The sequence below is a fragment of the Equus caballus genome, chromosome 1, assembly GCF_041296265.1.
Source record: "Equus caballus isolate H_3958 breed thoroughbred chromosome 1, TB-T2T, whole genome shotgun sequence".
Taxonomy (NCBI): Eukaryota; Metazoa; Chordata; class Mammalia; order Perissodactyla; family Equidae; genus Equus; species Equus caballus.
The window spans coordinates 151356389-151384098 of NC_091684.1; the positions used below are offsets into that span (position 1 = coordinate 151356389).

Genomic DNA, 27710 nt, shown 5'->3' on the forward strand with positions numbered 1-27710 from the left:
TCTTTCAGCCCAAAACTACCTTTCCCAGGCTCCTGTGCTGCTAGATGTGATCAAGTGGTCTGGGAAGGAGCCTTAATATGACTCCTCTGCCCATCTTCTTTGTGAGAAAGAAATAAGCCTTGCCTGAGACCTTGTTTAAAAAAAAAAAAAATCTGTACACACCTAACAGAGCCCTAAGATACACAAAGCAAAATTTGACAAAATGGAAAGGAGAAACTGACAACCCAACAATAGATGGAGTCATCAATATCCGTTCTCAATAATTAATAGAACAACTGGACAGAAAACCAGCAAGAATATAGACTTGAAAACACTATCAACCAACTTGATGTAACTGACATTCATAGAACACTACCCTAGAACAGCACAATCCGTATTCTTTTCAAGTCTACACTGATCATTCTCCAGGATAAATCACAGGCAAAACAATAAAACACGTCTTAGTACATTTAAAAGTACTGAAATCACACAAAGCGTGTGCTCTGACCACAGTGGAGAATGGAATTGAATTAGAAATCCGCAACCAAAAGAAATTTTCAAAATCCCCAACCACTTGGAAATTAAATGACACTTCCAGATAACAAAGAAGAAATCACAAAAGAAATTAGAAAATATTTTGAACTGAAAGAAAATAAAAATGCTTTGGAACGTAGCCAAAGCAGGTCATAGAAGGAAACTGAAAGCTTTAGATGCCTTTATTAGAAAAGAAGACTTGTCTCCAATCAGTAACAAGATTCTACCCTAAGAACCTAGGGGAGAAAAAAAGTAAACTAACCCCAAAGCAAGCAGAAGGAAAGAAACAATAAAGATCCAAAGGGAAATCAATGAAATGGAAAACTGAGACACAAAAGAAAATCAAGGAAACCGATGAAAACATTAATAAAATTGACAGAATTTTACCCAGATTGACTACGCAAAAAAGAGAAAAGATACAAATTACCAAAATCAAGAATGAAAGAGGGAACATCATTCCTGAGCAGGGTCAAGACTAGGAGAAGGCAAACAGGCCCTGAGGGAGCAAAATGTAAGGAGGCATTCACTCTCAGGGGCACGCAAATACAGGGTCAACACCTGAGAGTGGGTGCCTCCTTAAATTTTATACCCTAGGCTCCTCATCTCTCACCCAGTCCTGGCCCTGCTACAGAGAGCCTATAGAAATGAAAAAGATAATACAATACCATGAATGACTTTATGCCAACAAATTAGACAAATGAAATGGGCAAATTCCTAGAAAGACACAAATTATGAAAACTGACTCAATAAGATATAAAACTCTGAATAGACTTATAACAAGTAAAATAAATGAATAATTAAAAATCTTATAAAGAAAAGCCCAAACCAGATGGCCTTTTTGGTAACTTTTATAAAATATTTAAAGAAATAACACCACTCTTCAGGAACTCTTTCATAAAATAGAGGAGAGACCACTTCCTAACTCATTCTATGAGGCCAGCATTACCCTGATACCAAAGCCAGACAAAATACATCGCAAGAAAGCTACAGACCAATATCCCTCATGAAGACAGATGCAAAATCCATAACGTAACATTAAAAACTGAATCCAGCAACACATAAAGAGTATTTACATACCACAACCAAGTGGGATTTATCCCAGCAATGCAAAGTTGGTTTAACATTAAAAAATCAATCACTACAGGGGTGGCCCGGTGGCGCAGCAGTTAAGTTTGTATGTTCCTCTTCTCCGCGGCCCAGGGTTCACCAGTTCGGATCCCGGGTGCAGTCATGGCACCGGTTGGCAAAAGCCGTGCTGCAGTAGGCATCCCACATGTAAAGTAGGGGAAGATGGGCATGGATGTTAGCTCAGGGCCAGTCTTCCTCAGCAAAAAGAGGAGGATTGGCAGTAGTTAGCTCAGGGCTAATCTTCCTCAAAAAAAAAAAAAAAAATCAATCACTACAACATGGGGCTTACCCAGTGGTGTAGAGGTTAAGTTTATGAGCTCCATTTTGGCAGCCCAGGGTTTGCAGTTTTGGATCCCGGGCGTGAACCTACATACCACTCATCAAGCCACGCTGTGGTGGCATCCCATATACAAAACAGAGGAAGACTGGCACAGATGTTAGCTCAGGACCAATCTTCCTCAAGCACAAAGAGGAAAATTGGCAACAGATGTTAGCTCAGGGCCAATCTGCCTAACGCACACACAAAAAAATCCATCACTGTAATATACCATATCAATACTATAGAGAACAAAACCCACACAATCATCCCAAGAGATGCAGAAAAAGCATTAACAAAATCCAACACCCATTCAAGACTTTTTTTCTTAATCTCATAACAAACTAGGAATAGGAGGAACTTCTTCAGCCTGACAAAGGACATCTATGGAAAAACAGACAGCTAACCTCATAGTTAATGGCAAAATACTGAATGATTTTCCCCTAAGATTGGGAACAAGGCAAAGATGTCTATTTGTTCTTACCACTGCTATTTCACATTGTGCTGGTGGTTCTAGCCAATGTAATAGGGCACCAAAGAAAAAAAATTAAACATACCCAGATTGAAAAGAAAGAGGTAAAAAATGCATTTGTTTGCAAGGGACATAACCTTGTATGTGAAAAACCCTAAGGAATCCACAAAAATAATCACTAGAACTAATAAACTAGTCCAGAAAAGGTTAGAAGATAGAAGATCAATATACGAAAATCAATTATATTTCTATATACTGGCAATAAACAACCTGAAAATGAAATTAAAAAAACATTCATATACATTTCATATTAACATCAAAAAGAATAATATGCCTAGAAATCCATTTAATAAAAGAAGGGCAAGACTTGTACCTGGCAAACTACAAAACATTGCTGAGAGAAATTAAAGATCTAAATGGAGAGGCATTCCCTGAACTGGAAGACTTGGTCCTGTTAAGATGGGAATTCTCCCCAAATTGATCTACACATTTAACACAATCCCTATCAAAATCCCAGTAGGCTTTTTGGTAGAAATTAACAAGCTGAAACTAAAATTGATATGAAAATGCAAAGGACTCAGAATAGTCAAAACGATTTTGAAAAAGAAAAACAAAGTTGGAAGAACTTCATTTACCAATTTCAAATCTTACTGTGAAGCTCCAGTAATGCAGACAGGTGTGGGACTGGCATAAGTACTGACATAATATCAACAGAATGGAAGTCAACATCCAGAAATCATGGTCAAGTGATTTTTGACCAGGCTGCCAAAGCAAATCAATTCAATTCTTTTCAATAAATGATGCTGGAACAATTTGAATACCCAAACATAGAAAACAAACAAACAAAAAAACCCCATTAATTTAGACCCTTACCTCAATAGCGCACACAAAATTTAATCCAAAAAAGTTCATAGTCCTAAACGTAAGAGCTAAACCTACAAAACTTCTAGAAGAAAATCTTTGTGATTTTAAGCTTGGCAAAGATTTCTTAGATATACCACCAAAAGCATGATCCATAAAAGAAAAAGAATTGATAAACTGGCTTTATCAAGATTTAAAAGTTGGTGCTGCGAAGGACATCATGAAGAAAATGAAAAGACAACCCACACAGTGGGAGAGAATATTTTCCAATCATGTAGCTGATAAAGGATTGATGATTCGTGACCAAAATACACAAAGAAAGATGGATTCAAGGCCTGCATTTATCTCCCCTTCCTCCAGAAGCTCCAGTGAATGATGATAAACTCAAGAAGCGAAAGAGAATGGAAGAGGAGTCAGACAACCATCATTTACTTTCACGAGCCAAGAAGGCTGAAACCTAAACTGGCAGAGCAGGGAGCCCCAAAGTCATCGAGGTCTCATGGCCAAACTCGGAAAAACTCCAGCACAGGCCTCAGAGGAAGCAAGTAACACTGAAAGTGGCATAGCACTGAAAATAGAACTCGCTGAAAATCTGTTTAAGTAGCAGTTCACATGGACTATAGATGTGAACAGAAATTTCACAAAAGAGAATCCCAAAGCAGTCAATAAATAGCCATGATGCAAATGCAAATTGAAACCACCACGAGACATCACAACACCCTCAGAGAGGCTAACATCTAAAAAACTGACAGTATCAAGTGTTGGTAAGGATAGTAAGCAACTGAAACTCTCATATCCTGCTGATACAAGTTGAAATTGATATATATTTTGTGTGTGTGAAGAAGACTCTCACTGAGCTAACATCTGTGCCCATCTTCTTCTATTTTACATATGGGACACCGTCACAGCATGGCTTGATGAGCAGCATGTAGGTCCATGCCCAGGATCCAAACCTGCAAACCCCAGGCCACCAAAGTGGAGTTCATGAACTTAACCACTATGCCACCAGGTCAGCCCCAGAAATTAATATAATTTTTTAAATTCTTTAGCAATATCTACTAAAGTTGAACATTGCATACCTTACAATCCAGCAATTCTGCTTCTTTATATATCCAAAAGAAATGCATATATCTGTGTATCAAAAGACCCATATAAAAATGTTCATAGCAGCATTGTTAATAATAACCACAAACTGAAACAACCCAAATATTTAGCAATAGGATAAGGAATAAATAAGTTGTAGAATATTTATACAATGGAATACTACACAGGAAGAAAAAATAGCAAACTATAGCTACATGCAACAGCATGGATAATAGTCATGTAATAAAGCAGATGCAAAAACGTTACACACATGATCCATTTATAAAAACATCCAAAACAGGTAAAAGTTCGGGGCCAGCCCGGTGGCACAGTGGTTAAGTGTGCATGTTCCACTTCTCGGTGGCCCTGGGTTGGCCGGTTTGGATCCCGGGTGTGGACATGGCACTGCTTGGCATGCCATGCTGCGGTAGGCGTCCCACATATAAAGTAGAGGAAGATGGGCACGATGTTAGCTCAGGGCCAGGCTTTCTCAGCAAAAAGAGGAGGCTTGGCAGCAGTTAGCTCAGGGCTAATCTTCCTCACACAAAAAAAAAACAGGTAAAAGTAACTGATGGTGATAGAAGTCATAACAGTGATTATCTTTGAGGGGTAATGACTTGAAGGGACGTGGAAAGTTTGGGGATGTTGGAAATGTTCTGTCTGGATCTGGGTGGTGGTTACTTGGGTGTGTCAATGTGTTCCATGTGTAAGAATACAGTGAGCTGTACACTTATTTGTGCACTTTTCTGCATATAATCTTATTCTTTGATAAAAATTTTATTTAAAGAAAAAGCAGTTAGACCTTTAGATTCTCTTCTTGATTCTGAGCAGCCAGGCAACTGTCCCTACCCACTTTATGTTCTTTTCTTTTTCTTTATGTTATTGTTTTGGACAATAGGTGCCCCAAATTGAATTTACGATAATCCTCTTCTTGTGAAACCTAGCACTGTTGGTCCCTGCCAGACCCTTTTAAATTTTGGAGGGGTTCCCCTTCTTTCTTTATCTCCAATCTCATTTTTTGTAGATTTAATGGATGACTTTGTAATTTATCATCCACACTTTTATTTAAATATACTTGTATCTGTGAACAACATACAGTATGCAGGGTTTTTTGAGTTTTAAAATATATATAAAGACTTGTGCAGACACAGACATCAACAGAACAGAACTGAAAGCCCAGAAATAAAACCACACATCTACAGACAGCTCATCTTTGACAAAGGAGCTAAGAATATACAACGGATAAAGGAAAGTCTCTTCAACAAATGATATTGGGAAAACTGGACAGCCACCTGCAAAAGAATGAAAGTAGACCATTCTCTTTTGCCATACACAAAAATTAACTCAAAATGGATTAAAGACTTGAAGGTAAGACCTGAAACCATAAAACTCCTAGAAGAAAATATAGGCAGTACACTCTGAGACATCGGTCTAACAAGGATCTTTTCAAACACCATGTCTACTCGGGCAAGGGAAACAAAAGAAAAATAAACAAATGGGACTTCATCAGACTAAAGAGCTTCTGCAAGGCAAAGAAAATCAGTAACAAAACAAAAAGACGACCAACAAACTGGGAGAAAATATTTGCAAATCATATATCCGACAAAGGGTTAATCTCCAAAATCTACAAAGAACTCACATAACTCAACAACAACAAAAACAAACAACCCAATCAAAAACCGGGCAGAGGAGATGAACAGTCATTTTTCCAAAGAAGATATACAGATGGCCAACAGGCGCATCAAAAGATGTTCAACATCACTAATCATTAGGGAAATGCAAATCAACACTACACTAAGATATCACCTTACACCCATTAGAATGGCTATAATTATCAAGACAAAAAATAGCAAAAGTTGGAGAGGACATGGAGACAAGGGAACTCTCATACACTGTTTGTGGGAATGCAAAGAGGTGCAGCCACTATGGAAAACAGTATGGAGACTTCTCAAAAAATTAAAAATAGGAATACCACACGACCCAGCTATCCCACTACTGGGTATTTATCCAAAGAACTTGAAATCAACAATTCAAAGAGACTATGCACCCCCATCTTCATTGCAGCATAATTCACAATAGCTAAGACGTGGAAGCAACCCAAGTGCCCAACAACGGATGAGTGGATAAAGAGGATGTGGTACATATATCTACCACGGAATGCTAGTCAGCCATAAAAAAAGATAAAATTTGCAACAACATGGATGGATCTTGAGGGTATTATGTTAAGTGAAATAAGCCAGACAAAGAAAGACAAACAGGATATGATTTCACTCATATGTGGAAGATAAACACATGGACAAAGAGAAAAGATTAGTGGTTACCAGAGGGGAAGGGGGTCAGGGGGTGGGCATAAGCGGTAAAGGGGCACATATATATGGTGACTGACAATAACGTACAACTGAAATTTCACAATGTTATAGACTATAATAACCTCAATAAAATTAAAATCAAAAAAAGACTGTGCTAGACGTCTACTCAGCCCTGTTTTCTCTCTCTCTGAGGGCTATAGGGAGATCACGTCTGTTCCTACTAGCAGCTGTAGAGCTGTCCATTGTATGTGTATACTATTGTACTTATTCCTTCTCCTATTGAGGGATACTTGTGTTTCCAACTCTGACATACAACTGTTGTGATGAACATCTACTTATCTGTCTCTTTGGGTGACTATGTGAGAATTTTTCTGCCTAAACTTTTCACTAATATTCTCAAATTGCTCTCTCGAATGGGAATATGAGTCTAGTTCCCACCAGCTGTGTGAGCAAAACAGTTCTTATTTTCTCACACTCTAGGCAGCAGTTGATGTTGTCCAACCTAAATATTTTCGCCAGTCTGACGGGTAAAGTGATATCTTGTTATTTTCACTTGTATTTCTCTGATTACTAATAAAGTTGACATCTCTTCATATGCTAACCAGCCATTTGAGTGTCCCCATATGCAAACAGCCTATTAATTTGCTGTCAATTTCCAAGTTTTAAAAATTGGACTTCCTATCTTTTTTCTAACCAATTTACAGTAGTTTCTTATATATTCTAGGTTAGTATTAGTTATTAATCATTTGTTGGTTGTTTAAATTGCAAATATATTTCCTACTGTTGACTCTATTTGTGAATGGTGTTCCTCACTGAACAGAAATCTTTCATTTTGATGACCTCAAATCCATCATTTTTTCCATCTATGGCTGTGCTTGCATCTTAAGACATTCTTTCCTAACCTAACATGTAAAAGATATTATCCTTCATTTTTTCCTAGTAATTTCTTGCTTTGACTTTTAAGTTTTAATCATGAATCCATCTGGAGTTTATTTTTGGATGCAGGGTTTGCCATGGACTCACTTTTCTTGTTACCCCACATAATGGGCCCATTTATTAAGTAATCTTTTCTTTCCCCTGCTGGTCCTCAAGGCCACCATATAATGCAGGGCCCTGTTAGTGGGCTTCATTCTGTTCCATTATTCATTTATCCATTCCCATGCTAGTATCACACTGTTTTAATGACTATGGCTTTGTGATATCCCTTAATACATGGCGGGGCAAATCTCTGTTTTTTGTTTTGAGAGTTGTCTTAGTTATACATGGACTTTTATTCCATATGAAAAATAAACTCATTTTATAATTCTCCAAAAGTCCTGCTAGGATTTTGATTCCAATTCTATGAGGCTTATATATTAATTTGTGTACAATTAGCACCTGTACAATATTAAATATTCCCATCCATGAAAATGGCTTATCTCCCCATTTATTCAAGCCTTCCTTTATGCCTTTGAAGAGAAATTGAAACACTTTCTCCACAAAGGCCAAGTGCATTTTTGTTAGTGTAATCTCTGGACGCTTCATATTTTCGTTGATACTGTCTTATTTTCTATCTCACTTTCTATCCTATTTTCTGAATGGTTATTGCTCCTATAAAGAAAAAGTTTTCATTTCTTTATTTGATTTTGAATATGGTCACACGGCTGAATTCTCTTAACAAGTTCCAGTAGTTTGTTGATTTCCTGAGGCTTGCTTTCTATGGACACGGTCATATCCTCTGCTCTTTCCAGTAAACACGCTGCGACCTCAGGGAGCTGGAACTCGGGCCGGGAGCGTCTCAGAACACACCTGCTGGCTGCCTCCAGGAGTCGCCGAGTCCCGGCTCCGGCCGCACCGGGCCCAACGCTCGGCCCCCGCGCCAGATGCACCGACTTTACAGCCCAGAACTGGCCGGGAGGACGGTCGCGCCCCGCTCGCAGCCACCGCCCCAGCCAATCACAGCGAGGCCTCGCCAAACTGGGTCGGGAAGGACCAATCGGCGACGCTCTCCTCCCGGGGCGCCCGCCCTCGGGAAAGTTAGCCGTTCGCAGAACTTCTCCCGCGAGATGGTCCAGCGCTGATTCCTGGGGCTTCCACGCTTTCTGCCCGGGGCCCCAGAGCGGCGCGCCGGACCCGAGCCTCGCACCGGCGCGGCCCTCGAGCGACGCCGGCTCCTCTCGCCCATGGCGGTGGCCGAGCTCTACACGCAGGTAGGCGGGGGCGCGCGGGAGGGAAGCGGGCCCGGCGCGAATGCTGACTGTACCTGGCGCCCGGGCCACACCTGTGCACCTGGCACGCTCGCCCGGAGGAGGGGCCCGGAGTGTCGCCCCCGCGGGGCTGCGGTCCCTGTGCACGAGGAATGCGCCCCCGGAGCCTGGGTCCCTCCGGATGGGAGACCGAGTGGGAGGGGCTTCCCCTCTCGTCCGCAGCTTCTCGGTGTCTGGTGTCCAGGGGTCGCGCGACACCCCCCACCGTCCCCCGCGACCTTCGACCCCCTCCTCCCGCGCCACGAGTGTAATCAGAGTTGCCCGCGGGACGTAGAAACTTCAGACGTAGGCCAATACCAGCATCCGTAATCTTCCTGACCCACCTGGGAGCCCCTTGAACAACTTGGCACAGGAGTTTAGCGCCACAGTATTCAGGATGCTTTGTAGAATTCCTGGGTCTTCAAAATACTGGCAAATGCTTTGAAGTTCCTCTGATATCCGAAGCTGCAGTCTCACCCGTGGTAGAAACTGAAGGCTTTTGGGAACCCAGGGGTCCTGACGTGCAGTCACAGGTTCTTCACCTAACGTTGGGTGCTTTGCAGTTTATAAAATGCCTTTCACATTCACCCTGACTCCAGGAAACCCTCTAGAGCCTTCCTTCAAAACCTCCTCTTCCCCCAGGCAGAGGGCTTCACCCCTTATCTAGGAAGGGCAGTATTCCCACAGGATGCCCAGAACCCTCTGAGATGAGCTTGGTTAATTATTTGGATAAAGAGTACAAAAGTGTTGGCCCTTTTGAAAAAACCTATCGGAATAGCCATAAAGCAGGCTCTTCCTACACCCCAGGAGAGGAATGTATGGTCCCCAGTATCCGGATGAAAGAGACTAGAATCCATCCATTTCCCCTGACACATGCCCTAACTTTATATTTAAAAAGGCTCTTTTGCTGTAGATATAAAAGATAGCTGTCAATAATTATGTTTCAATGGTTTAAGCAAACTTTTTCCCTTCTACTTTGCTTCATTAGTAACAGCACAAATACAAATCAACCAAATCGTATTTTCCCCTCAATGCATTTCCATTAATAGAGTTAATGTCCAAATGGACAGTGTTTGAATTGCCCTACTTCTGTTCTGGCATAGTTTTACCAGTAAGAATGTGAGCCATCAGATATCCAGTAGTGCTTCTTGGGTCTTCAACTTACTGGAGGTAAAAGAAAGTTCTTGGATAAAACTATTCTTGGAAGAGACTTTGGAGGACAGAGAAAACTGTTGAGGGTTAACCTATTTTAAGTAACCATTTTTCCTGAAACAAAAATAGACAGGTGTGAGCATCTCTATCATCAAGTGCCTCAGCCACAAATATTTATTAAATACCAAGTAGGTACCAGGCACAATGTAGGAAAACTGACATGGAAGAGTTTTCTAGAGATGAGCTGGAATGGACAGAGATCCTGAGAATCCCAGAGCCAGAAGGAGCCTTGATGGCTGTCCCTACCCACCTTGTGTCCAGGTAGACACCTGTGTTCCTTGGCTGCCACCTCCCTTCCAGGTGGTCTGTCTGTCCCACTTTGTCAATTCCAGAGGTGGAAAGCACCCCCCCCCCCATTTGGGTAGCTGCCTGTTTAGATTTTAGAGAGCTTGCTTTGTTAAAGAGTTCTTTCTTAAACTGAGACAACATCTAAACCCTCTTCCTTGCTTCCCTTCCACTCCTCCCCACACCCTCCCAGCCTCTCACCGCACCCCTGCCTCTGCAGATCCAGCCCGATTGTCCTGGAACACCACACAGAATTGGCCTAAGTCACAGCTTATGACTGGGGACCACATTTAGCCACATTGAACCCCCAGGGGTGCTCTGTTTCTTTGCGCAGTGTTAGCCACACAATGTTTTAAAACAACTTGAAATGCATTTCTGCACCCAGAGGCAAACAGTGCCCCTGCTGCAGGGTGACAGGTGGGCTGTCCATTCTAAGATCCCTGTGTGGCAGCCAGATCCTATGTGACAGCTGCACCCACCCCATGATCTCCATGCTGTTGCCTGCCTGGCCCCTGTCTTGTCTTCCTTCTTGCATAGTCCTTGAAGATGGGCATGTTATCTCCCATTAAACATTTATTGAGGAATTTCTGTATGTAAAACATTATGCTTGGGGAGGATACAAAGATATTTTTTTTAAGTAAGTCTTGCCTCTCGAATTTTCTGATTATGGAAATGTCAAGTAATGCGATTACGAAGGACTAGTGGGCATGGAGGAGCCTGCTGGGCAACAGAGCTGAGAAGGTGAGGGTCTTGGCTGCCAAAGAGTCAGGCCAGGGCTTTATACTCCAGTGAAGATTTTGAGTGGGGGACCACAGGATCAAGGGCGGTGTTTTAGGAAGTTGGGTATGCCAGCAGTGCCCATGGGACTCTGTGCCTGGTGGCGAGAGGCTGGAGTCAGGTATGTAAATTCTCAGGTCATCCTAAGTGTGTGGGAAAGAATTAGGGCTGCGCTATTGGAAATGGAGGATGGAGGCAGAGTCCGAGAGTGTGTGGGGGTAGGTGAGGATGAGACTGGGGAGCGTGAGGGAGAGGGATGAGCCCAGGATGACATGGAGGTTAGCATCTGGATGACTGAGAGCAGAGTGGTGCCATTGACACAATTAGGGACGTCAGGAGGAGGGGAAATTTCTTAGGAAAGGCGTGAGACAAATTTTGTACCTGCAGGCGTTAAGTGGTGAGGGGGCTTCCAGGGCGGTGCCCTGGCTGGTTGGAAGTGAGGGTAGAGGATGGGCCAGGGGTCTTCTGCCCAGAGGTAGTAGCAGAAGCCCAGGCAGTGAGGGCCTCCTCAAGCGAGAGAAGAGGGCCAGGAGAGGACACTGGGGAATGCATCTGTTCAGGGAGGGCTGAGACGGAGCCGTCACACAGAGGAGGAGACAGGAGACCTGGCACTGGGAGCCACAGGAAGAGAGGTTCCAAGAAGGAAGAGGGGACTCCTGGGAGGAAGGGTGGCGAGAGTAGCAGTTGCAGGCCCGGTGAAAGTGTAACATGACCCGTCTCTTTTCAAAAGCGCTTTGGCTTCATGCCTTGGAAACGGTCAGAGCATTTGACCCTGCAGCTCCTCTACCTGAAATCTCTGTGAGAAAAACCGGTCTGGCCATTCTCTACTTGAACCTGTCTGGAGGCTCCTGTCATTTTCAGGCTCCCTGACCAGCCCTGAGGTCTCGCCTCTCTGCATCCTCTCCCCACTGCCTGCCAGCTCCTGCCTTGGTTCATGCTCCGCCAAACTTCATGCATTCCTGCAGTGTCACCACTCTCTGCTGTGGCCCAAGGGCTCCCTCTGCTTGAAATGTCTGTCCCCTTTGCTCACCAGCACCTCCACCTTCCAAGTTCAATTTGAGAGCACCTCTCCTGAGAAAGCTTTGCAGCCAGCCCTTCCATCTGGGCACCTTTCACTCATTGACTCTGTCTCCCCCGCCGACCAAAAGTTTCTGGAGAACAGGGAACACTGGCAGCTCAATAAATGTTTGATGTATACATGCATGAATGAATGTTTTCCTGTTTTCAAAAAAAGCTATGGGCATGCGGGTAATGTTGGTGATGGTTACTTTTATCTTGCAGTCATCGACTACTTCTCATGTGCTACATGCCATCCAAAGAACTTTATGTGCCTTTTTTCATTTGATCTGAATAAACAAAGCTGTGTGTTAGATGTTGCAGTTTTATAAATGGCTCAGGTTCAGTTGCCTGAAGTTACATAGAAGTGATGGAGCCAGGATTAAAGGCCTGTGCTCTCACCACGTCCCACTACCACGGCTGCAGTTCAACCTCCCTTATCATCTTCCTCCTCTTCAAGGGATCTGACCATTGCCTCACACACAGAGGGCTTGTGGGAAGTCGATCCACTTCATGGCTGCCTCCCATGACGCCTGGTTCTTTATCAGATTATTCCTTCTAATAACTAAAATGGAACCAACCTCAACATCCAGCGAGAGGGGGAGAGTTACATGAATTATAGAAGCCCCACAGGGTAGAAGGGTATGAAGCCGTCAAAATGCTACTTAAAGAGTTCAAACAACATGGGAAAATAATTCTATTATGTGAAAAATGAGGGTACAAAAACTGTATATGCTGTGTGGTCATGAACATAGAAGATATGCAAACAAAGGAAGATGACCAGGTGCATGAGTAACTAATGACTGGGCAGTTCTGTACGTGCAGAAAACTCAAGGAGGATGAAGGCTGAGGAAGGTCATTAGGTTTGGCTCTCGGAGGTCCTTGGCATTGGATTTGTCATGCCAGTCATTGTAAAACTAAATAATCTATGTAAAATCCTTAGCACAATACCTGACACATAATGCTTAATATAAGTTGGGTTTTTTTTATATTGATGCTATTATAATACGGGTGATTTTTAGTACCTAAATATTGGACTTTACATTTCTCTCTATTAAACTCTCCATCTTGTTGTTTAGTGTAGTGCAGCTTGCCAAGACCTTTCGAATCTTGATCGTCTTTAACTAATGCATCGTTTTATCTGCATGTTTGTTCCACATGTTCTGTTTTCTCATCTAAGACACTGGCAGAAGTGATGAATGGAGGATGAGGCTGTAGAGCTCTGTGGCATGCCTCTAGAGACCTTTCTTAAATTGTTTCTCATTCATCAGGATTCAGGTTATGACTGTTTTTGCCACAGATTCACAAATTATATTATCCTTCAACTGTCAATTTCTCTTGCTTGTACATGAGGAACTCACAGACATCTTCACAAAACTTCTGCTGAAACTCAGATATGCCATCAAAGAAGTATCTTGACAAGCAGTCCAGGGTCTCTGTCTAAAATAAGGTCAAAGGTCAGTTTAATGACTTTCCATTTAGCTATTGTAAGCAGTTTTTAGACTTCTATATATCATTAGCCACTCTGGAAAATTAGATTTATCCATTGTATTATATATGGGTAGTTCAAAAGAGTAAAAAAAGGGACATAAAGACTAAAATACCAAGTTTAGTCTTTAATTGGCACAACTGAACTGCTGTGAATTTGAATTTGTGCTCAGTAGATGTTTATGGAGCGCTCGCTATGGGGAAGTCGTCGTGTTGGATTCCAAGGCACAAAGACGAGGTTCTTGAAGCTCAGGTGCTGGTGCTGGGAGGTGAGACGTTCCCCGGAAACCTGGGGAAGGGGCAGAGAGAGTCTAAAGAGGAAGCGTCTAGGCCTGCCTGGGGTGAGGGTGGCAGGGAACAGGCCACAGAGGACGGGAGTCTTGAGCTGACTCCACTGCTCAGAGCAGTTTGCTCTCCGATGGGGAGAAGAGGGGTGGCTCCGGGGGTGGACGAAAAAGAAGTACAGAGTGCGGAGCCAAGGAAGAGCTTGGCACGTCCTAGAAACTGCTAGTGGTTTTGGTGGCAGCAGGCAGAGGGTGGATTAAAAAGGGAGTAAGCCTGGGTAGGAAAACCGGCTGGGACAGTGCCTCCCCAGGCCAGGCTGTTCATCAGAATCCATAAGGGGGCACTTTGAAAGCTTTCATCTGGCCGGGCCCCACCCATGGAATTTCTGATTCAGGTGGGGGTGAGGGGATCTGTCTGTGCACAGAAGCCTGGTACTCGGCCTGGTTGAGGAAGAGCTCAGCGGGCAGTGGCGCCTGTCAAGAGAGGACTGGTAGGGGCAGGGTGGCGGGAGCTGACTTATGGCCATGGCATTGGGCTGGATGGGGCAGACAGGTGAGACCTGTTTAGGATGCAGGCTTTCCAGCACCTGAGGACCATTTGGCTGTTGGGGGTGGAAGGAGGGTGGGGCAGCCCAGCATTGTCCCAGGTTTCCGACTTGAGGGGCAAGAGAACTGAGGAGGAGGAGTGGATTTGGGCTAGGTATAATGATCGCTTGAGCCTGGAATTTGTGAGTGTCTGAGGACATTTAGGGGTTGACAACTGGGATGCACTTGGAAATGTGGGCTAGACTGGTTGAGGGTTCTGGGCCGGAGGTCTCAATGGTGCACAGGTTTCAGGCCAGTCTCGAAGCCGTGGGAATGGGTGAAACTCTTCAGAAAAAGCCTGTCATGAGAGGAGGCCAGGAAGGACATCGGGAGACATGGGAGGAGGCCTGGGAGGCCAAAGAGGGCCTGGAGGAATGAGTGAAGAGGAGGAAGAGAGGGAGCGTGGTGTCGCTCCCCTGGCCCGGCTCGCCAAGAATGTAGAGACTCCTTTCCAGTCCAGAAAGTGGCTAGAAAGGAACTGATGTCATTCCATATTCCATGTAAAGTCTTCAAGCCATTTCTGTGGTTTTTTGAGAGCCCCTCAAGAAGGCAGGCAGCATGAGACCAGGCCCCTCTCCTCTCATCTAAGCACATGGGGCGGGTGTCTTCGGCATGTTCCTGAAGACAGACGGCTTCCTGGGCTCCGTGCTCCTGAAGCTGTCGCCTCACTCCCGAGCCTCCCTTGGCCTAGGTGCAGCGTGAGTTGGAGGGTGTCGGGGGTGGGGGGCGACCCTCTCTGCTCCTCTGGCCACTGCAGGCCTGCCCCTGGAGGTCTGGCAGGTCATCTGAGTCCTGAGGCTCCTGCTCCCTGGGAAGGAACCGAACTGGGGAGGTCCCGTGAGAGCTTGTCACATTGTTTGGAGGACTGCGTTTGTTTGTTTAAATGATGCAGGGTTAGCTCTTCCTCAGGTTGAAAGCCTTGCCTTGTGGGTCGAGGAATGTGAGGAAGGAGGGAGGGTGCTGAATGGGTGTAACTTGTGTGGAACTGGGTAAACTTGGGCGTGTTTACTTACCAGGCTGGGTTTCAGCTGCGGGGCCCTGATGACTGGTGGCATTACCGGCAGAGGCCCCGGGCCCGGTGGGTGTGGTTGGCCTGGAGAATCCAGCCCAGGAGGCCGTTTGTGCTCCCTCCAGAAGAGAAGCAGACGTTGGGTTCCATCTGTCCTAGTACTCAGCATTTAATGTGACTTTTAGCTGAAACCAACCAGTGAAACAGTCCTGCTGAGCGCTCTCGAGTGGATGGTTGCAGTGGAGAGTTCAGGGTTATTTTCAGGGCCAGACTCATTGAATTAACCAGCTGTTCAAAGTAGGAGTCCCAGGCCCCGGGTCCCCTGGGGTTCTGGCCTTGGAGACTCTCTGTGTGGTGTTTGGTGGGTTACTGAGCCCTCTGAGCTTGTGTTTGGGGATCAGTAAAACAAAAGGCTTCGGTTGGCTTAGTGACTTTAATGTTACTTCTCAGAGCCCCAGGCTTCTGTGGAAGGACCTGAGGGACCTCAGCTGTAGCCCCCAGCTCGGCTCTCCCCAGAACACCTCCCCCTTTACCTGTTCGGCATGGTGGGCGGCTGCCTTGATGGAAGCTTCCTGCAGCTTTCAGAACAACTTTGGCAAACAACCTGGAGTAGCCAGTCTTCAAGGACCCTTTCAGTTCTCAAATTCTATAGTGGCCAAGTCTTGATAAATTGGCGTAGTCCATTAATGATTTCAGCTTTATGACATTAGCAATAATTATTTTCTAAAGCAGACCTGAGGTAGGAAATAGAAGCCCATGGCAGCAAGGATGTGAGGAGTGTGGGTGTGTGTCTGAGAGGTGTGTGTCTGCATGTTTGTTTTTGAGGCTTCTGTCCACCTATTTGCATGGGTGTGTGTTTCTCAGTGTGTGTCACTGTCCCCCGGGTCATTCTCCCTTTCCCCCTCTCTCTCTCAAATCTTACCTATCGTATGCAAGCTCAGCAAGCTCCTGCTCTTAGCTATCTTAGCTAGCTGTCAAAAATTAAAGCAACCCAAAAAACTTAGGGAGTCATGATGTGTATATATATATTACATATACATATAAACGCACACACACACATATATATATATACACATTTTTTTTGTTAAGTGAGCCAATTTATATTAACTAATAGATTAATGGTTATGCTCCTCAACCAACTTTGCCCTTGTCTAGCACTGGCGCCTTGAACTGTGTTTATACTTATTCTCTATTTCCTCCAACATCTTGTTATGAAAATTTTAAGCATACAGCAAAATTGAAAGAACTTTACAGTGAGCATCTGTCCTGCCACCTAGATTCCAGCATGGACATTCTACCATATTTCTTGTATCACCTCTATCCATCTTGCCATCCTTCTAGCCAGCCCTCAACCCATCTTACTTTTTGGAGCGTTTTAGAGTAAATTGCGTACATCAGTGCATGTCCTCCTAAATAATTTAGTATGCCTATTGTTAAGAGTTCCATATTTGCTTAGTTCTTTGTGTAAAATTACCAGACAGTGAAACACACAAATCTTAAGTCTGCATTCTCTGAGGTTTAAAAAGTGCTTAACACCTGTGTAACCCAAATTCCATCAAGATACAGAATGTTGCCACCACCCCAGAACAGTCCCTCCAGTACCTTCCTAGTCACTCCTGCCTGCCCCTGCCCCAAGGCAACTACTACTCTGATTTTTTCCCACCTTATGTTAGTTTTACTATCCCAGCCCTTCATTCAGAGGGGTGCATACAGAATGCACTCATTTGTGTAATGCCTCTTTCATTCAGCCCAGTGCTTTAGAGATTCCTTCATGTTCTCGCTTGTGTCAGTAGATGATTCTTTTTATTGGTAAATAGTATTCCATTGTATGAGTATACCACAGTTTTATTTCTTTTTTTTAATTCATTCTTATATTAATGGGCATCTAGTCTGTTTCCAGTATTTGGCCATAATGAGCACTCTGATGCTCATCTCAGCTCTGCTTCTGGGGAACTTGGAGGCCCTGGGGCCAGTTTTCTCTGGGAAATGAGAGTTAGACGCTGGACAGCCTCTCAGGCTTCCTCTGGATCTGGGATCCTGGGCTGTTGAGCCTTTGGATTCAGAATCTTTCCTGGTTCTGTTTAATGTCTCCACGGGTGTGCTTCTGAATTCGTGTTCCTGTTGGCCTTGTTATGTCCAGGACATTGGGGCACCCTGTAGGGGTCCCCATTGAGAGAAGCCACTGATACTTGAGCAGAGAGATACAGATATACACAGATGCTCATGCAGCTCCAGGCTACAGATTGGCTGGGTTAGTGGGAAGACCATGATGACTAAGAGGAGATGCCTTTCCTTCTTAGTAACCCGGCACTGTGCCCGATACGTACATAATAGATGCTTAGCAAGTGTTTATTGAATGAATGAGTGAACAGATGACCAGGTGAATGAACAAACACATGGCTACAGGAGACTGTGCGATGTGGGGTCTGGGTGGAAGAGCAGACATAGTGCATGATGCAGACAGGATGCCCAGAGGAGAGAGAAGGATGACTCATGGGACCCTATGATGAGAGCTGTAGTATAAGGACATGGCAGTCATCTTGTGTTTGTCGAGCAGCACTCAGGTGCCACTGATGAATTTTGGAGAGTGAGACCGGCCCCTGCTCAGTATGTGAGTGTGAATATTAGATGTATGTATTAGTCTGCTCGGGCTGCCAGAACAGTATACCACAGACTGGGGGCTCAAACAGCATGTATTTTCTCACAGGCCTGGAGGCTGGGCAATCCGAGATCAAAGCATTGGCAGGGTTGGAATGTGGTGAGGGCTTCTCCCCTTGGGTTGCAGGTGGCTGTCTTCTCACTGTGGACTCACATGGCCTTTCTTTGTTGTGTGCAGGTGGAGAGGGAGCCACTGCAAGCTCTCTGGCTTCTCTTCTTATAAGGACATTAATCTTGTCACATCAGGTCCTATGACCTCATTTTACCTTTTACCTCTTAAAGACCCTATCTCCAAATACAGTCACATTGGGGATTAGGGCGTCTACATATGAACTGAGGGGTGTGTGTGTGTGTGTGTGTGTGTGTGTGTGTGTGTGTGTGTTTTGGAGGGGTTAATTTAGTCCATAGCAAACGGTTGTACCTAAAGACTCGCCTATCAGCACTGAGCCAGGTGTACCAATTGCCTGTTGGGAATTGAGCTGGCAGCTTCATCTGGACTTCTGTGTTTCCCACAGTAGGAATCCTTGGCTGCTGACCAATGTAATAAGACTATGATAACACTGCTGTAATTATACTTAGCATTTTGCAGACTGCTTTCAAGTACGCAGTCTAGTTTAACCCCCAGTAAGCCTATAAAGCAGGTATTGTTGTGCCCATTTTATGAATGAGAAAAACGAGGCCCAAGAAGTTGAGCATTTGGCCCAGAGCCCCATAGTCCATCCGTGGGGAACCAAATCTGTCTGCTGCAATTCTTGTAGACAGCACTCAGATCTTCCCGGTAAGGGACTCACACATTTCCTTGCCACTCCCAGGCTTGCATTTTTTAAGGTGTATTTAGGAGGCTTTGGGAATTCTGTTTCCTAAAAATGAAGCAGCTGGCCTGGTGCATTGCAGATACACTAAAGATTACCTCGTAAGCGAACAATTAGGTAAAAGTATTCCTGATGAAGGAACTGACCCAGTGGGCAGAAACAGACCTTCCTGTCTAATCACCTGACCATCTGTGCTTTTGTTTTTAAAGTGCTGAAATGAAGCCTGTCTTGTTCTGTTGGTCAGTACAACAGGGTTTGGATTCCTGATCCTGAAGAAGTTTGGAAGTCTGCTGAAATAGCAAAGGACTACAGAGTTGGTGACAAAGTCCTGCGACTCCTGCTGGAGGATGGAACGGTGAGGGTCCTTGATGGCTACAGCGACCATGATGTGTCAAAGGGTAACCGGGGTTGGGCGGCAGATGCCTCATTGGGAGCAGCCCAGAGGAGAACACCTGAAGGAGTACCCCAAATGGCCAGCCAGTGCTGGGGATCCACTGATGTGTTTGTATCACTTCATCTTCCCTCCCACCCACCCTGCCCCCACCCCATTCTGCCCTACAATGAAGGCATAAAGTGCCCTACATTGACCGGGCCTCTGTCGCAAGGGTCCATATGCCATAGATAGGTCTGTGCCTTGTGCTGCATTTCCAGGATTCAGCATTGTTGGGAGAATGCTGAAAACTCATTAGCCATTTTGGTTTCTGGGGTCTCAGCACAAGACTGGGTGAAGATAAGAAACTTGGAGGGATGTAGTTTGAGCCCAAGGCATAAACTGGTAGAGAAAAACATCAAGATAGGAAGAGGAAGAGAAATAGAAGAGAGAGATAGAAAAGAAGAAGGGAGAGGGAGGTGTAGGGGGGACCAGGGAAGAGAAAGTCGGTCTGTAGATGGATAGAGACATGTAAGAATTGGGACCTCCAGGAGGGAGCGTGACAGGATGCTTAGGGCATTGACAGGGAGATGGCACAAGAGGACGGGAATGCCCAGCTTTGTTCGACATTACAAGGAGCCCCTGCTAGTGCTGGTGCGGCGAGGGAGAGGCGAAGGGGGAGCGGGCAGGTCAGCAGTTGTACCTGTGGTGGAGCGTGTGGTGAGGAGTCCTTTCAAAGGCCACAGATGCCCTTTGAGTACCAGCTTCTGCAGATTTTACCTTTGCTTTCAGTATCCATCGTGAGTCATCCTTTCCCCCCATGGCTCTGAGGACCTCCCACTGGATCTGTAGCTAGGGTGACCTTATGATTTTAGAATCAAGTGTCTGGATACAGAGCTGGACAGAGGATTCGTGCTCTAGCTGAGTGCCAGACGTGGTTGGGGAATATCATTTCAATATTAAAAAGCTGGAATTTCCAAGGCATGTAAATAGCCTCTGTAGAGACAGAACACAGTATTTCCAATCAGACTGTGCTGGATTTGAGAGTCATTGCCTGAGATCCTGGGAAGTGATTAAGGGCACATCGTCTACAATCAGACTCTGGATTCAAATCCTGCCATGCCACTCTCTAAATCTGTGACAGCGAGCCCCTCAGTTTCCTCATGTGTAAAGTGAAGTTAATGACAGTGTGACATCACAGGGTTGCTGAAGATCAAGTGAGATAATCCACGTGTGTGTGTGTGTAAATGTGAGAGACATGTAGCGAGAGGAGCCTGTGTTTCCACTGAGCCTTTGCTCTCGCATCAGCAACTCCTCGCAGCCTTTGTAGAGAACCTCCCAGCACCAAGAGCATTCTGGTTAGGGAGCAGACGGCTTTGTCTGGGGAGAAAAGTCTCAAGGCAGCAGCTGCAGCTTTAGTAATATCAGCAGGGCTTCAGATGGCCGCCTTCCTGGCCCTGAAACCCCTGCTCGGGGGAGGTGGGGCAGAGGCAGGTGCGATGGCAGGCAGCCAGCCTGCTCTTGAGCTTAACCCTTTGTCCATACCGCGAAGGACAAAGCCTGCTCTGTGTGGGAAAATGTCACCTCTGCCTCCAACCGCCAGTCTGATGTTCTTCACATTTTCCCCCTCCTCCAAAGACTGTTCATTCGTCTTTCTCTCTCTCTCCCCCTCTCTGTTTCTCTCACACATCACGCACTCACAACGGCTGAAGTGGAAAAGGAGATCGTTGATTTAAAACAGATAATAGAAAAACTCAGGGAAAGTAAAAATTGTGTATGAGCATTTTTCTTGGTTTTAAGTGCCCCGGTGCTGAGTGTTTGGCATGGGGTCTGCACAGTGGGCGCTGGCTAAGGGGCAGCTGGGTCACCTTGTGGAGCGGGTCCAGGATGAGGTATCAAAAGGAAGACAGTCTGGAAGGTGGAAGGGAAAAAAGCTTGCTGGGTGACCGAGCTCCAATCCCTTCCCCAAGCTGTGGAAGGAAAGTGAGGGCAGTTAGAACAGGTGGTAATAAGGTCCCTCAATGCCCTGACTTTTGGAAGGCCCGGTTGTCTGTGGTATCCACACCGCAAGGCATGCTAATCTCGCCTTCATTCTGCTCAGGCAGCTACTTTAGGAATATGAGGTGAAACCCGGCAGCAGAGAGGCCAGCTGGCAAGTTCCTCAGCCCAGGGCTGAGGATGAGGGCCACAGGCAGCCCTGCAGGGGCAACACGGGAGTAACCCGCTGCGGGGCCTCTCCCAGGGAGACCACCACCCATATGGGCTCCTTCAGACACTTCTCACCACCCAGCGTGTCAACTTCCAGTAGAGATGGAGCAACCTTAGAGCTGCAAGGGACTTTAGGTCCTTGTGTCATTTTAGCAGAATCCTGTTTTCAAACGAAAACTTCTGTAACACCCCACATCTAAACCATGTACAAGTGGAGCCCCTGTGGGATGGAGGAGTCAGGGGTGGAGAGCCCAGGTTTCTGCCCATGTGACTTCCCTCTCATCCTTCATTGAAGCCTCTGTAGCTCCGAGGGCCTCTGATCTGTTCCAGCCAGTCTTTTCATAGATGAGAGAAGAGAGGCTCAGAGAGGGTGAGTAACTCACCCTAGGCACACAGCCAATATCCTGGTCCCCTGGCTCCCACTTTCCAATAGTCAGCCATAAAGATTAATTTCTCTTTGCCATATATAAGTTTGTTTTTCAGAGTGTCAGCTGTCACTATAATGAGGGGAGGGGATGGATAGGACAGAGGACAGTGGTTCAGCAGAAGCAAGCATCTTTCACTTTCGGAACTTGAATTTCCTCGTGTCCACAGGAGCTGGACTATTCCATTGATCCAGAATCTCTGCCTCCTCTTCGGAACCCAGACATCCTCGTGGGTGAGAATGACCTCACGGCCCTCAGCTATCTGCACGAGCCTGCGGTGCTCCACAATCTCAGAATCCGCTTTGCAGAATCCAAACTCATTTACACCTACAGCGGTAAGGAGAACGATTCTAGAAGAGCAAGAATGACACCGAAACCTAATGCCTGATGTCTAGAGCACCCTCATTATGTTCAGTATTATGTTTATGTTAGAAATATTGACCTATGTCAAAATATGTAATCACGCCTAAACATTTACCAAAATTTCTATCTAAAAGGTACAGACATTTGATCTTCTAGAGTTTGTTGTAAATACAGGTGTCTAGGTGGGGAGAATCTTCAGCAACTTGAAAATCTTCACCAAAGAACTAAGATTGGACCAAGAAAAATATGTGTGGCTAAAGCTGGTGTTTGGGTTTCTCGTTGGATTTGATAAATTTATTACTTATTTTGGGCAATGATACTATATTTACATCGAGAATTACAAAAGCCTCTGAGTTTTAGGGCATTCTTTTGTGTCATCTCATCTAACCCTCAGAGTAGCCCAGAACTGTAGGTGGATTGGCAGGGAACCGAGATCCAGAACATTAGGGGACCTGCCCAAAGTCACAGAGAAGGGTTAGTAAGTGGCACAGCTGGGGTTTCTCTGAGAGAAAGAACCTGGAGAAGTGGGTAACTGTAGGAATCTCATCACTGCATCTGACATCTTTCTTCAGGAATCATCTTGGTGGCCATGAATCCTTACAAGCAGTTGCCGATTTATGGAGATGCCATCATCCACGCCTACAGCGGGCAGAACATGGGTGACATGGACCCGCACATATTCGCCGTGGCGGAAGAGGCGTACAAGCAGATGGCCAGGTACCTCCTGCCAGGCGGGGCTTCCTCTTGCTCTCCCAAAGCTGCCTGTGTTTGCTGGGCCCTCACAGGGGAAGGGAGGCATCTGGCTTGGTCTCATTAAAAGTGACCATCAGACCGGAGCGGGCCCTTCGTAGAGGAGACCACCCTTTACCCAGTAGCAAATGACCGTTGCGTGTGACTGACCTGTCTGAACTGAGTTTCCTGGCTTTTGTTCTTTCTGCATAGTCAAAAGTTGGTCCCGCCAATCTGGAAATAGCATATACTTCTCTTGCAGTGTCTTTGGTTGGAAGAATGTTGATTTATTCCCCACTGTGAGAAGTTTACACTTTTTCCCCCATCCAAAGCAGCAGAATCTAACGATAGATGAGCACAGGTTTTAGCTGTAGGAGATTTGGGGTTTTATCCTAATTTTGCCACTTGTTTTTTGTATGGCCTTGTGGAGTTCTTGTTTTGCGAGCAAACGTTTATTCAAAGCCTGCTGTGGACTGGGCACTGTGCAGGCATTCCCACACATCATCCTGGGGGTCCTTAGCCTAGCCTGTGACGAAGATGCCTGGGCAGTAAACTGAGATTTGAGAGTTATCTGTCCAAGGTCACCCAGCACGTAAAAACAGAGCTGGGATTTGTGCTCAGATTTTTTGACTCCATGAGCAGTTTCTTTTCCCATAACTGTCCTCTTTTGGCTTCAGTGTCCTCATCTGTAAAGCATGAAGAATAAAAACACCATCTCATCTTTGTAGATCCTTTTACTTTTGCAAAAGAACTATCACAGACAGTGGTGTCCTTTGTCTTGTGACACCCCTGTGAAGTCAGTTGAGCGGCCGTCGCTGCCCTCATTTCACAGGTGGAAGCCTGAAGCCCAGGCCCTGGACCTGCTAATTATTTACTGCATAACCCTGGGCATGGTACCTGATCTCCCTCAGCTGTGTCCTCGTCTGTGCGCTAGATGCTTAGCACCCATTCCAAGCTCCACTGCTTATAATCAGGAAAAAATAATGGTGGCTTAAACAAGGTAGAAGTATATGCTTCTCTCTTGTAGGGAAGTCTGATGGGCAGTCTGGGGCTAGCCTGGCACCTCTACCAAGTCACCAGGGACCCAGTGCCTTCTAGCTCCCCTGTCCTTGGGGTGGGACCCTCATCCTTAGGGCCAAGCTACTGCTCAGCCAGATCCTCCATATTCTAGGTGACAGAGTGTCCTAGGGCAAGAGTGTGCCCCTCCCTGTTAAGGAGACTTCCCAGAAGCCCACAGAGCACTTCTGCTCATAGCTCATTGGCCATGCCTAGCCGCAAGGGAGGCTGGGATGTGTAGTCTTTTATATGAGCAGCAACATGCCTGCTAAAATTTGGGGCATAGTTCCTAAGTAGGAAGGCGAAGGTGAATGTTGGGTAGAGAATTACCCATTACCAATTAATAACCAATTACCTTCGTTTATGCTGCAGCAAGGTTCCTTCCTACCTTAAAACGCCCGTGGTTGTAGGATTTGCCCTGGCTCCCTGCAAGTCTCCAGGGCATCTGCGTGATTAGAGTCCCTGGCTCAGAGTCTCATGGGCCAGGGCTGCTCCTCGACGTCAGCAGGATGAGCTCATTGGAGCTGCAGGGCTGAGCCAGGTTCAAGCCTGAAGAGCCAGTTTTCTCCCCAGGAGTCTGTCTAAGTGTAATAGCGGAACTAAACAGAAGGCAGGCTCATGCTGGACTTGCTGATGCTAGATTGGGAGTCAGGAGATTTGGGCTGTAGTAACCCTAGTACCGTTCTTCCCGGCCCGGGGACATGAGCTGTCGCTCACCTCAGCATCTGAGCTTCCCATTTTGGACCAGGAGCCCTATCTCTAAGGCCCCCCCAGCATTCACAAGGAGGCTGTGTGCCCTGGGTCAAATCACTTTACCTCTCTGAGTCACCGTTTTCTTGTCTGTAAAATGGATATATATGGCATAGGATCTTTCTGAGGCTCAAATGAGAATCCCTGTAAAGTATTCACCAAGCACCTGGCACAAAAGCAGTGCTAGATACATAGAACAGCATTATAATAAGATTCTACCATCACCGTCTTATGGCATGAAAAGTTTGACGCATTTTTTAAAATCTCTAAATTATATAACAGAGCCTATTGGCTTATGGAGCACATTGGTTTCCAAGCATATTTTCAATAATTACTCTCTAAATAATGTCTTTAAAATATTTTTATAGTTAAGTGGGGCTATGTGGAAAGGAGTTGACATAGGCTGAGACTGCTGTCCTTGGAGTCCTGCTGGTAAGGTTGGCCATGGCTGGCCTCTGGGAGCTTGGATTTCAGGAAGGTTCCCACCATTTCCTAATTGATAAGAGTGGCTCATTGCACCTAAGCTTAAGCGGTTTGTGTAAATGATGTGGTTCTTGCTGAACACCTGCTTTCCTTCTGGGCATCTGGAGCTTTTGTATACGCTAGGCAGAGGACGCCTACATGACCAGCCCCCGATAGAAACCCTGGGCGCTGAGTCTCTGAAGAGCTTCCCCGGTAGGTGGCCTTTCGCAGGTGTTGTCACAGTTCATCGCGGGAGGAGTTACATGTGTCCTGTGGGACTCCACTGGGAGAGGGCTCTTGGAAGTTTACTCCTGGCTTCTCTGCACGTGACAGCATGTGCCTTTCCCTTTGCTGATTTCCTTATATCCTTTAGAGGCAATAAGTCTAGCCATGAGTACAACTATGTGCCAAGTCCTGGGAGTCCTCCTAGCAGATCACTGGCCTGGGATTGGTCTGGGGGACCCTCAACACAGGGGACATAACAGGAAACAAAGTTGTGTGTTCAGTGTGATCACGCAGAAAAACGAGAAGAAAACTCACTGGAATGCTAAAAACAGTTACTTTTGAGTGCTGAAACAAAATTTCGCTTCTTCCATCTTGTCTGCATTTTTCTTAATGAGTATATATTGTCTTTTTAATACAAAGAAATGAACGTTTAAAAATCCTTTCTTTTTTTTGGCTTTAGAAACAATAAAAATCAGTCAATAATTGTGAGCGGGGAGTCGGGTGCTGGAAAGACAGTGTCTGCTCGCTATGCCATGAGGTACTTTGCCACCGTCAGCAAGTCGAGCAGTAATGCGCATGTGGAGGACAAGGTTCTGGCATCGAACCCCATTACTGAGGTGTGTACCCTGCGGGGGGTGGGGAGCAGGGTCAGAGGTAGTGGTGTGTGATGGTGGAGAGGCGGGTTGGTTTGTGTATGTGTTGTCTTGGGTAGCTCAAATTCCCACCCTTTCAAGACCGAAGAAGTGAGGGCAGGAAGGAGCCTGGAAGTCGGTTTTCTGGTGGGATTTGAAGGAGTCTGAGGCAGAGATTGCTGCTTCCAAGGCTCTTCTCCTCTACCTGCTGAGCTAGAAACTCGACTGTCTGATTTCAGGAGTCCCCTGTTTGCACTTATTCCCCAGGGGAAGCGTCCTCAACCACAGACACTGCTGGTGCACTGAGCCCAGTGTGTGCTCCAGCCAGCAGGCACCAGCTTTCATGAGCTGATTGTGAAATATTCAGGAGTTGTTTTTGCGAGCTGATTGTTAACCCTTTGGTAGTTTGAAGTCAGTGTGATGGGAGTATTTTACACCTTACAAATTGGTGAATGCCTCCTGTCAAGGCTCTTCCTCCTCCACCCCCCAAGAGCTGATTCATCAGCACACTGCTGACTGGACTGGAGGTTTGGGCAAGGCCACCACGACGACGACGACGGCACCAGGGGGAATGAGACAACCCTGAGGGAAGAGGTGGCATCCGAAAGGCTCACGGGAGGGCCCAAAGGCCGACTCTGGCTGCCTCGCAAAATGAGGAGGGATTTGGGTTGATTTGGAAACATAGCAGATAATTAAGAACATTAGATTCTTAGACCTTTTCTCCCTGTTTTCTCAAAGCAGAATCCTCACTGGATATTTATCAGTCTGCTTATTTTGTGTAAGTCACTGTGCCAGATAATAGAAGCAGTAATGGAAAAGAATAATAAGGCTCAGTCCCCAAGTTTTAACAGTCCTGTAACATCAGCATATTTTAAAGTTAAAGAGAAACGTAAACCACAATCTAAGATAGCAATAGAAAAGTTGGCAAGAGGGACTGCCCAGTGAGATGCCCAGTGGGTAAATGTGTGTGAGTGTTTGTTTAGGGTTGGTCTCGCCCACTAGACTGTCGGCTCCGTGAAGGCAGGACCACATCTACATGGTTCATCTTGGCCTACTGAGCATGTGGCCCGTAGCAGGTGCTCGGTCAATATATATTGTCAGAAAGCGTGGTGACCTGGGCAGGAAAAGCAGCATGTGTTCCTAAGAAGGGTACTTCTAGATGGAGGGTGCTCAGGAATGGGGAGGGGACGGGCCGAGGAGAGACGGAATTTAAGAGTAGAAGTAAAAAGTAAAAATCATGCTCGGAGTGAAAGGGATGGGAGAGGGCAGTCTTTGGTTGAGTGGAACGTCTGAGTAGAGAAGTGGTAAGGGATGAGGAGAGAAATAAAGGTTGGATGAAGGATGTGGAATTTTAATTGAGCATCTATAATATTTGGGACGTGGATGAATTGAGGCACTTTCTTGTATCTCATTTAAT

At 45.7% G+C, this 27710-nt stretch overlaps 1 protein-coding gene across 2 annotated transcripts in view; it reads left to right on the forward strand.

The window, feature by feature from the left end:
* Positions 1–8655: 8655 nt before the first annotated feature.
* Positions 8656–27710, forward strand: part of MYO5C (myosin VC) — a 92368-nt gene continuing 73313 nt past the window's right edge. Inside the window, exons 1-5 of one of the 2 annotated variants that reach the window (XM_005603044.4) lie at positions 8656–8871; positions 19318–19428; positions 22246–22411; positions 23012–23156; positions 26122–26278. In XM_005603044.4, the coding sequence (XP_005603101.2) occupies positions 8845–8871; positions 19318–19428; positions 22246–22411; positions 23012–23156; positions 26122–26278 (606 nt within the window). In that variant the 5' untranslated portion in view covers positions 8656–8844. Of the gene's footprint in view, positions 8872–19282; positions 19429–22245; positions 22412–23011; positions 23157–26121; positions 26279–27710 lie in introns of both variants that reach the window. The other variant, XM_070236418.1, reaches the window with a different exon arrangement.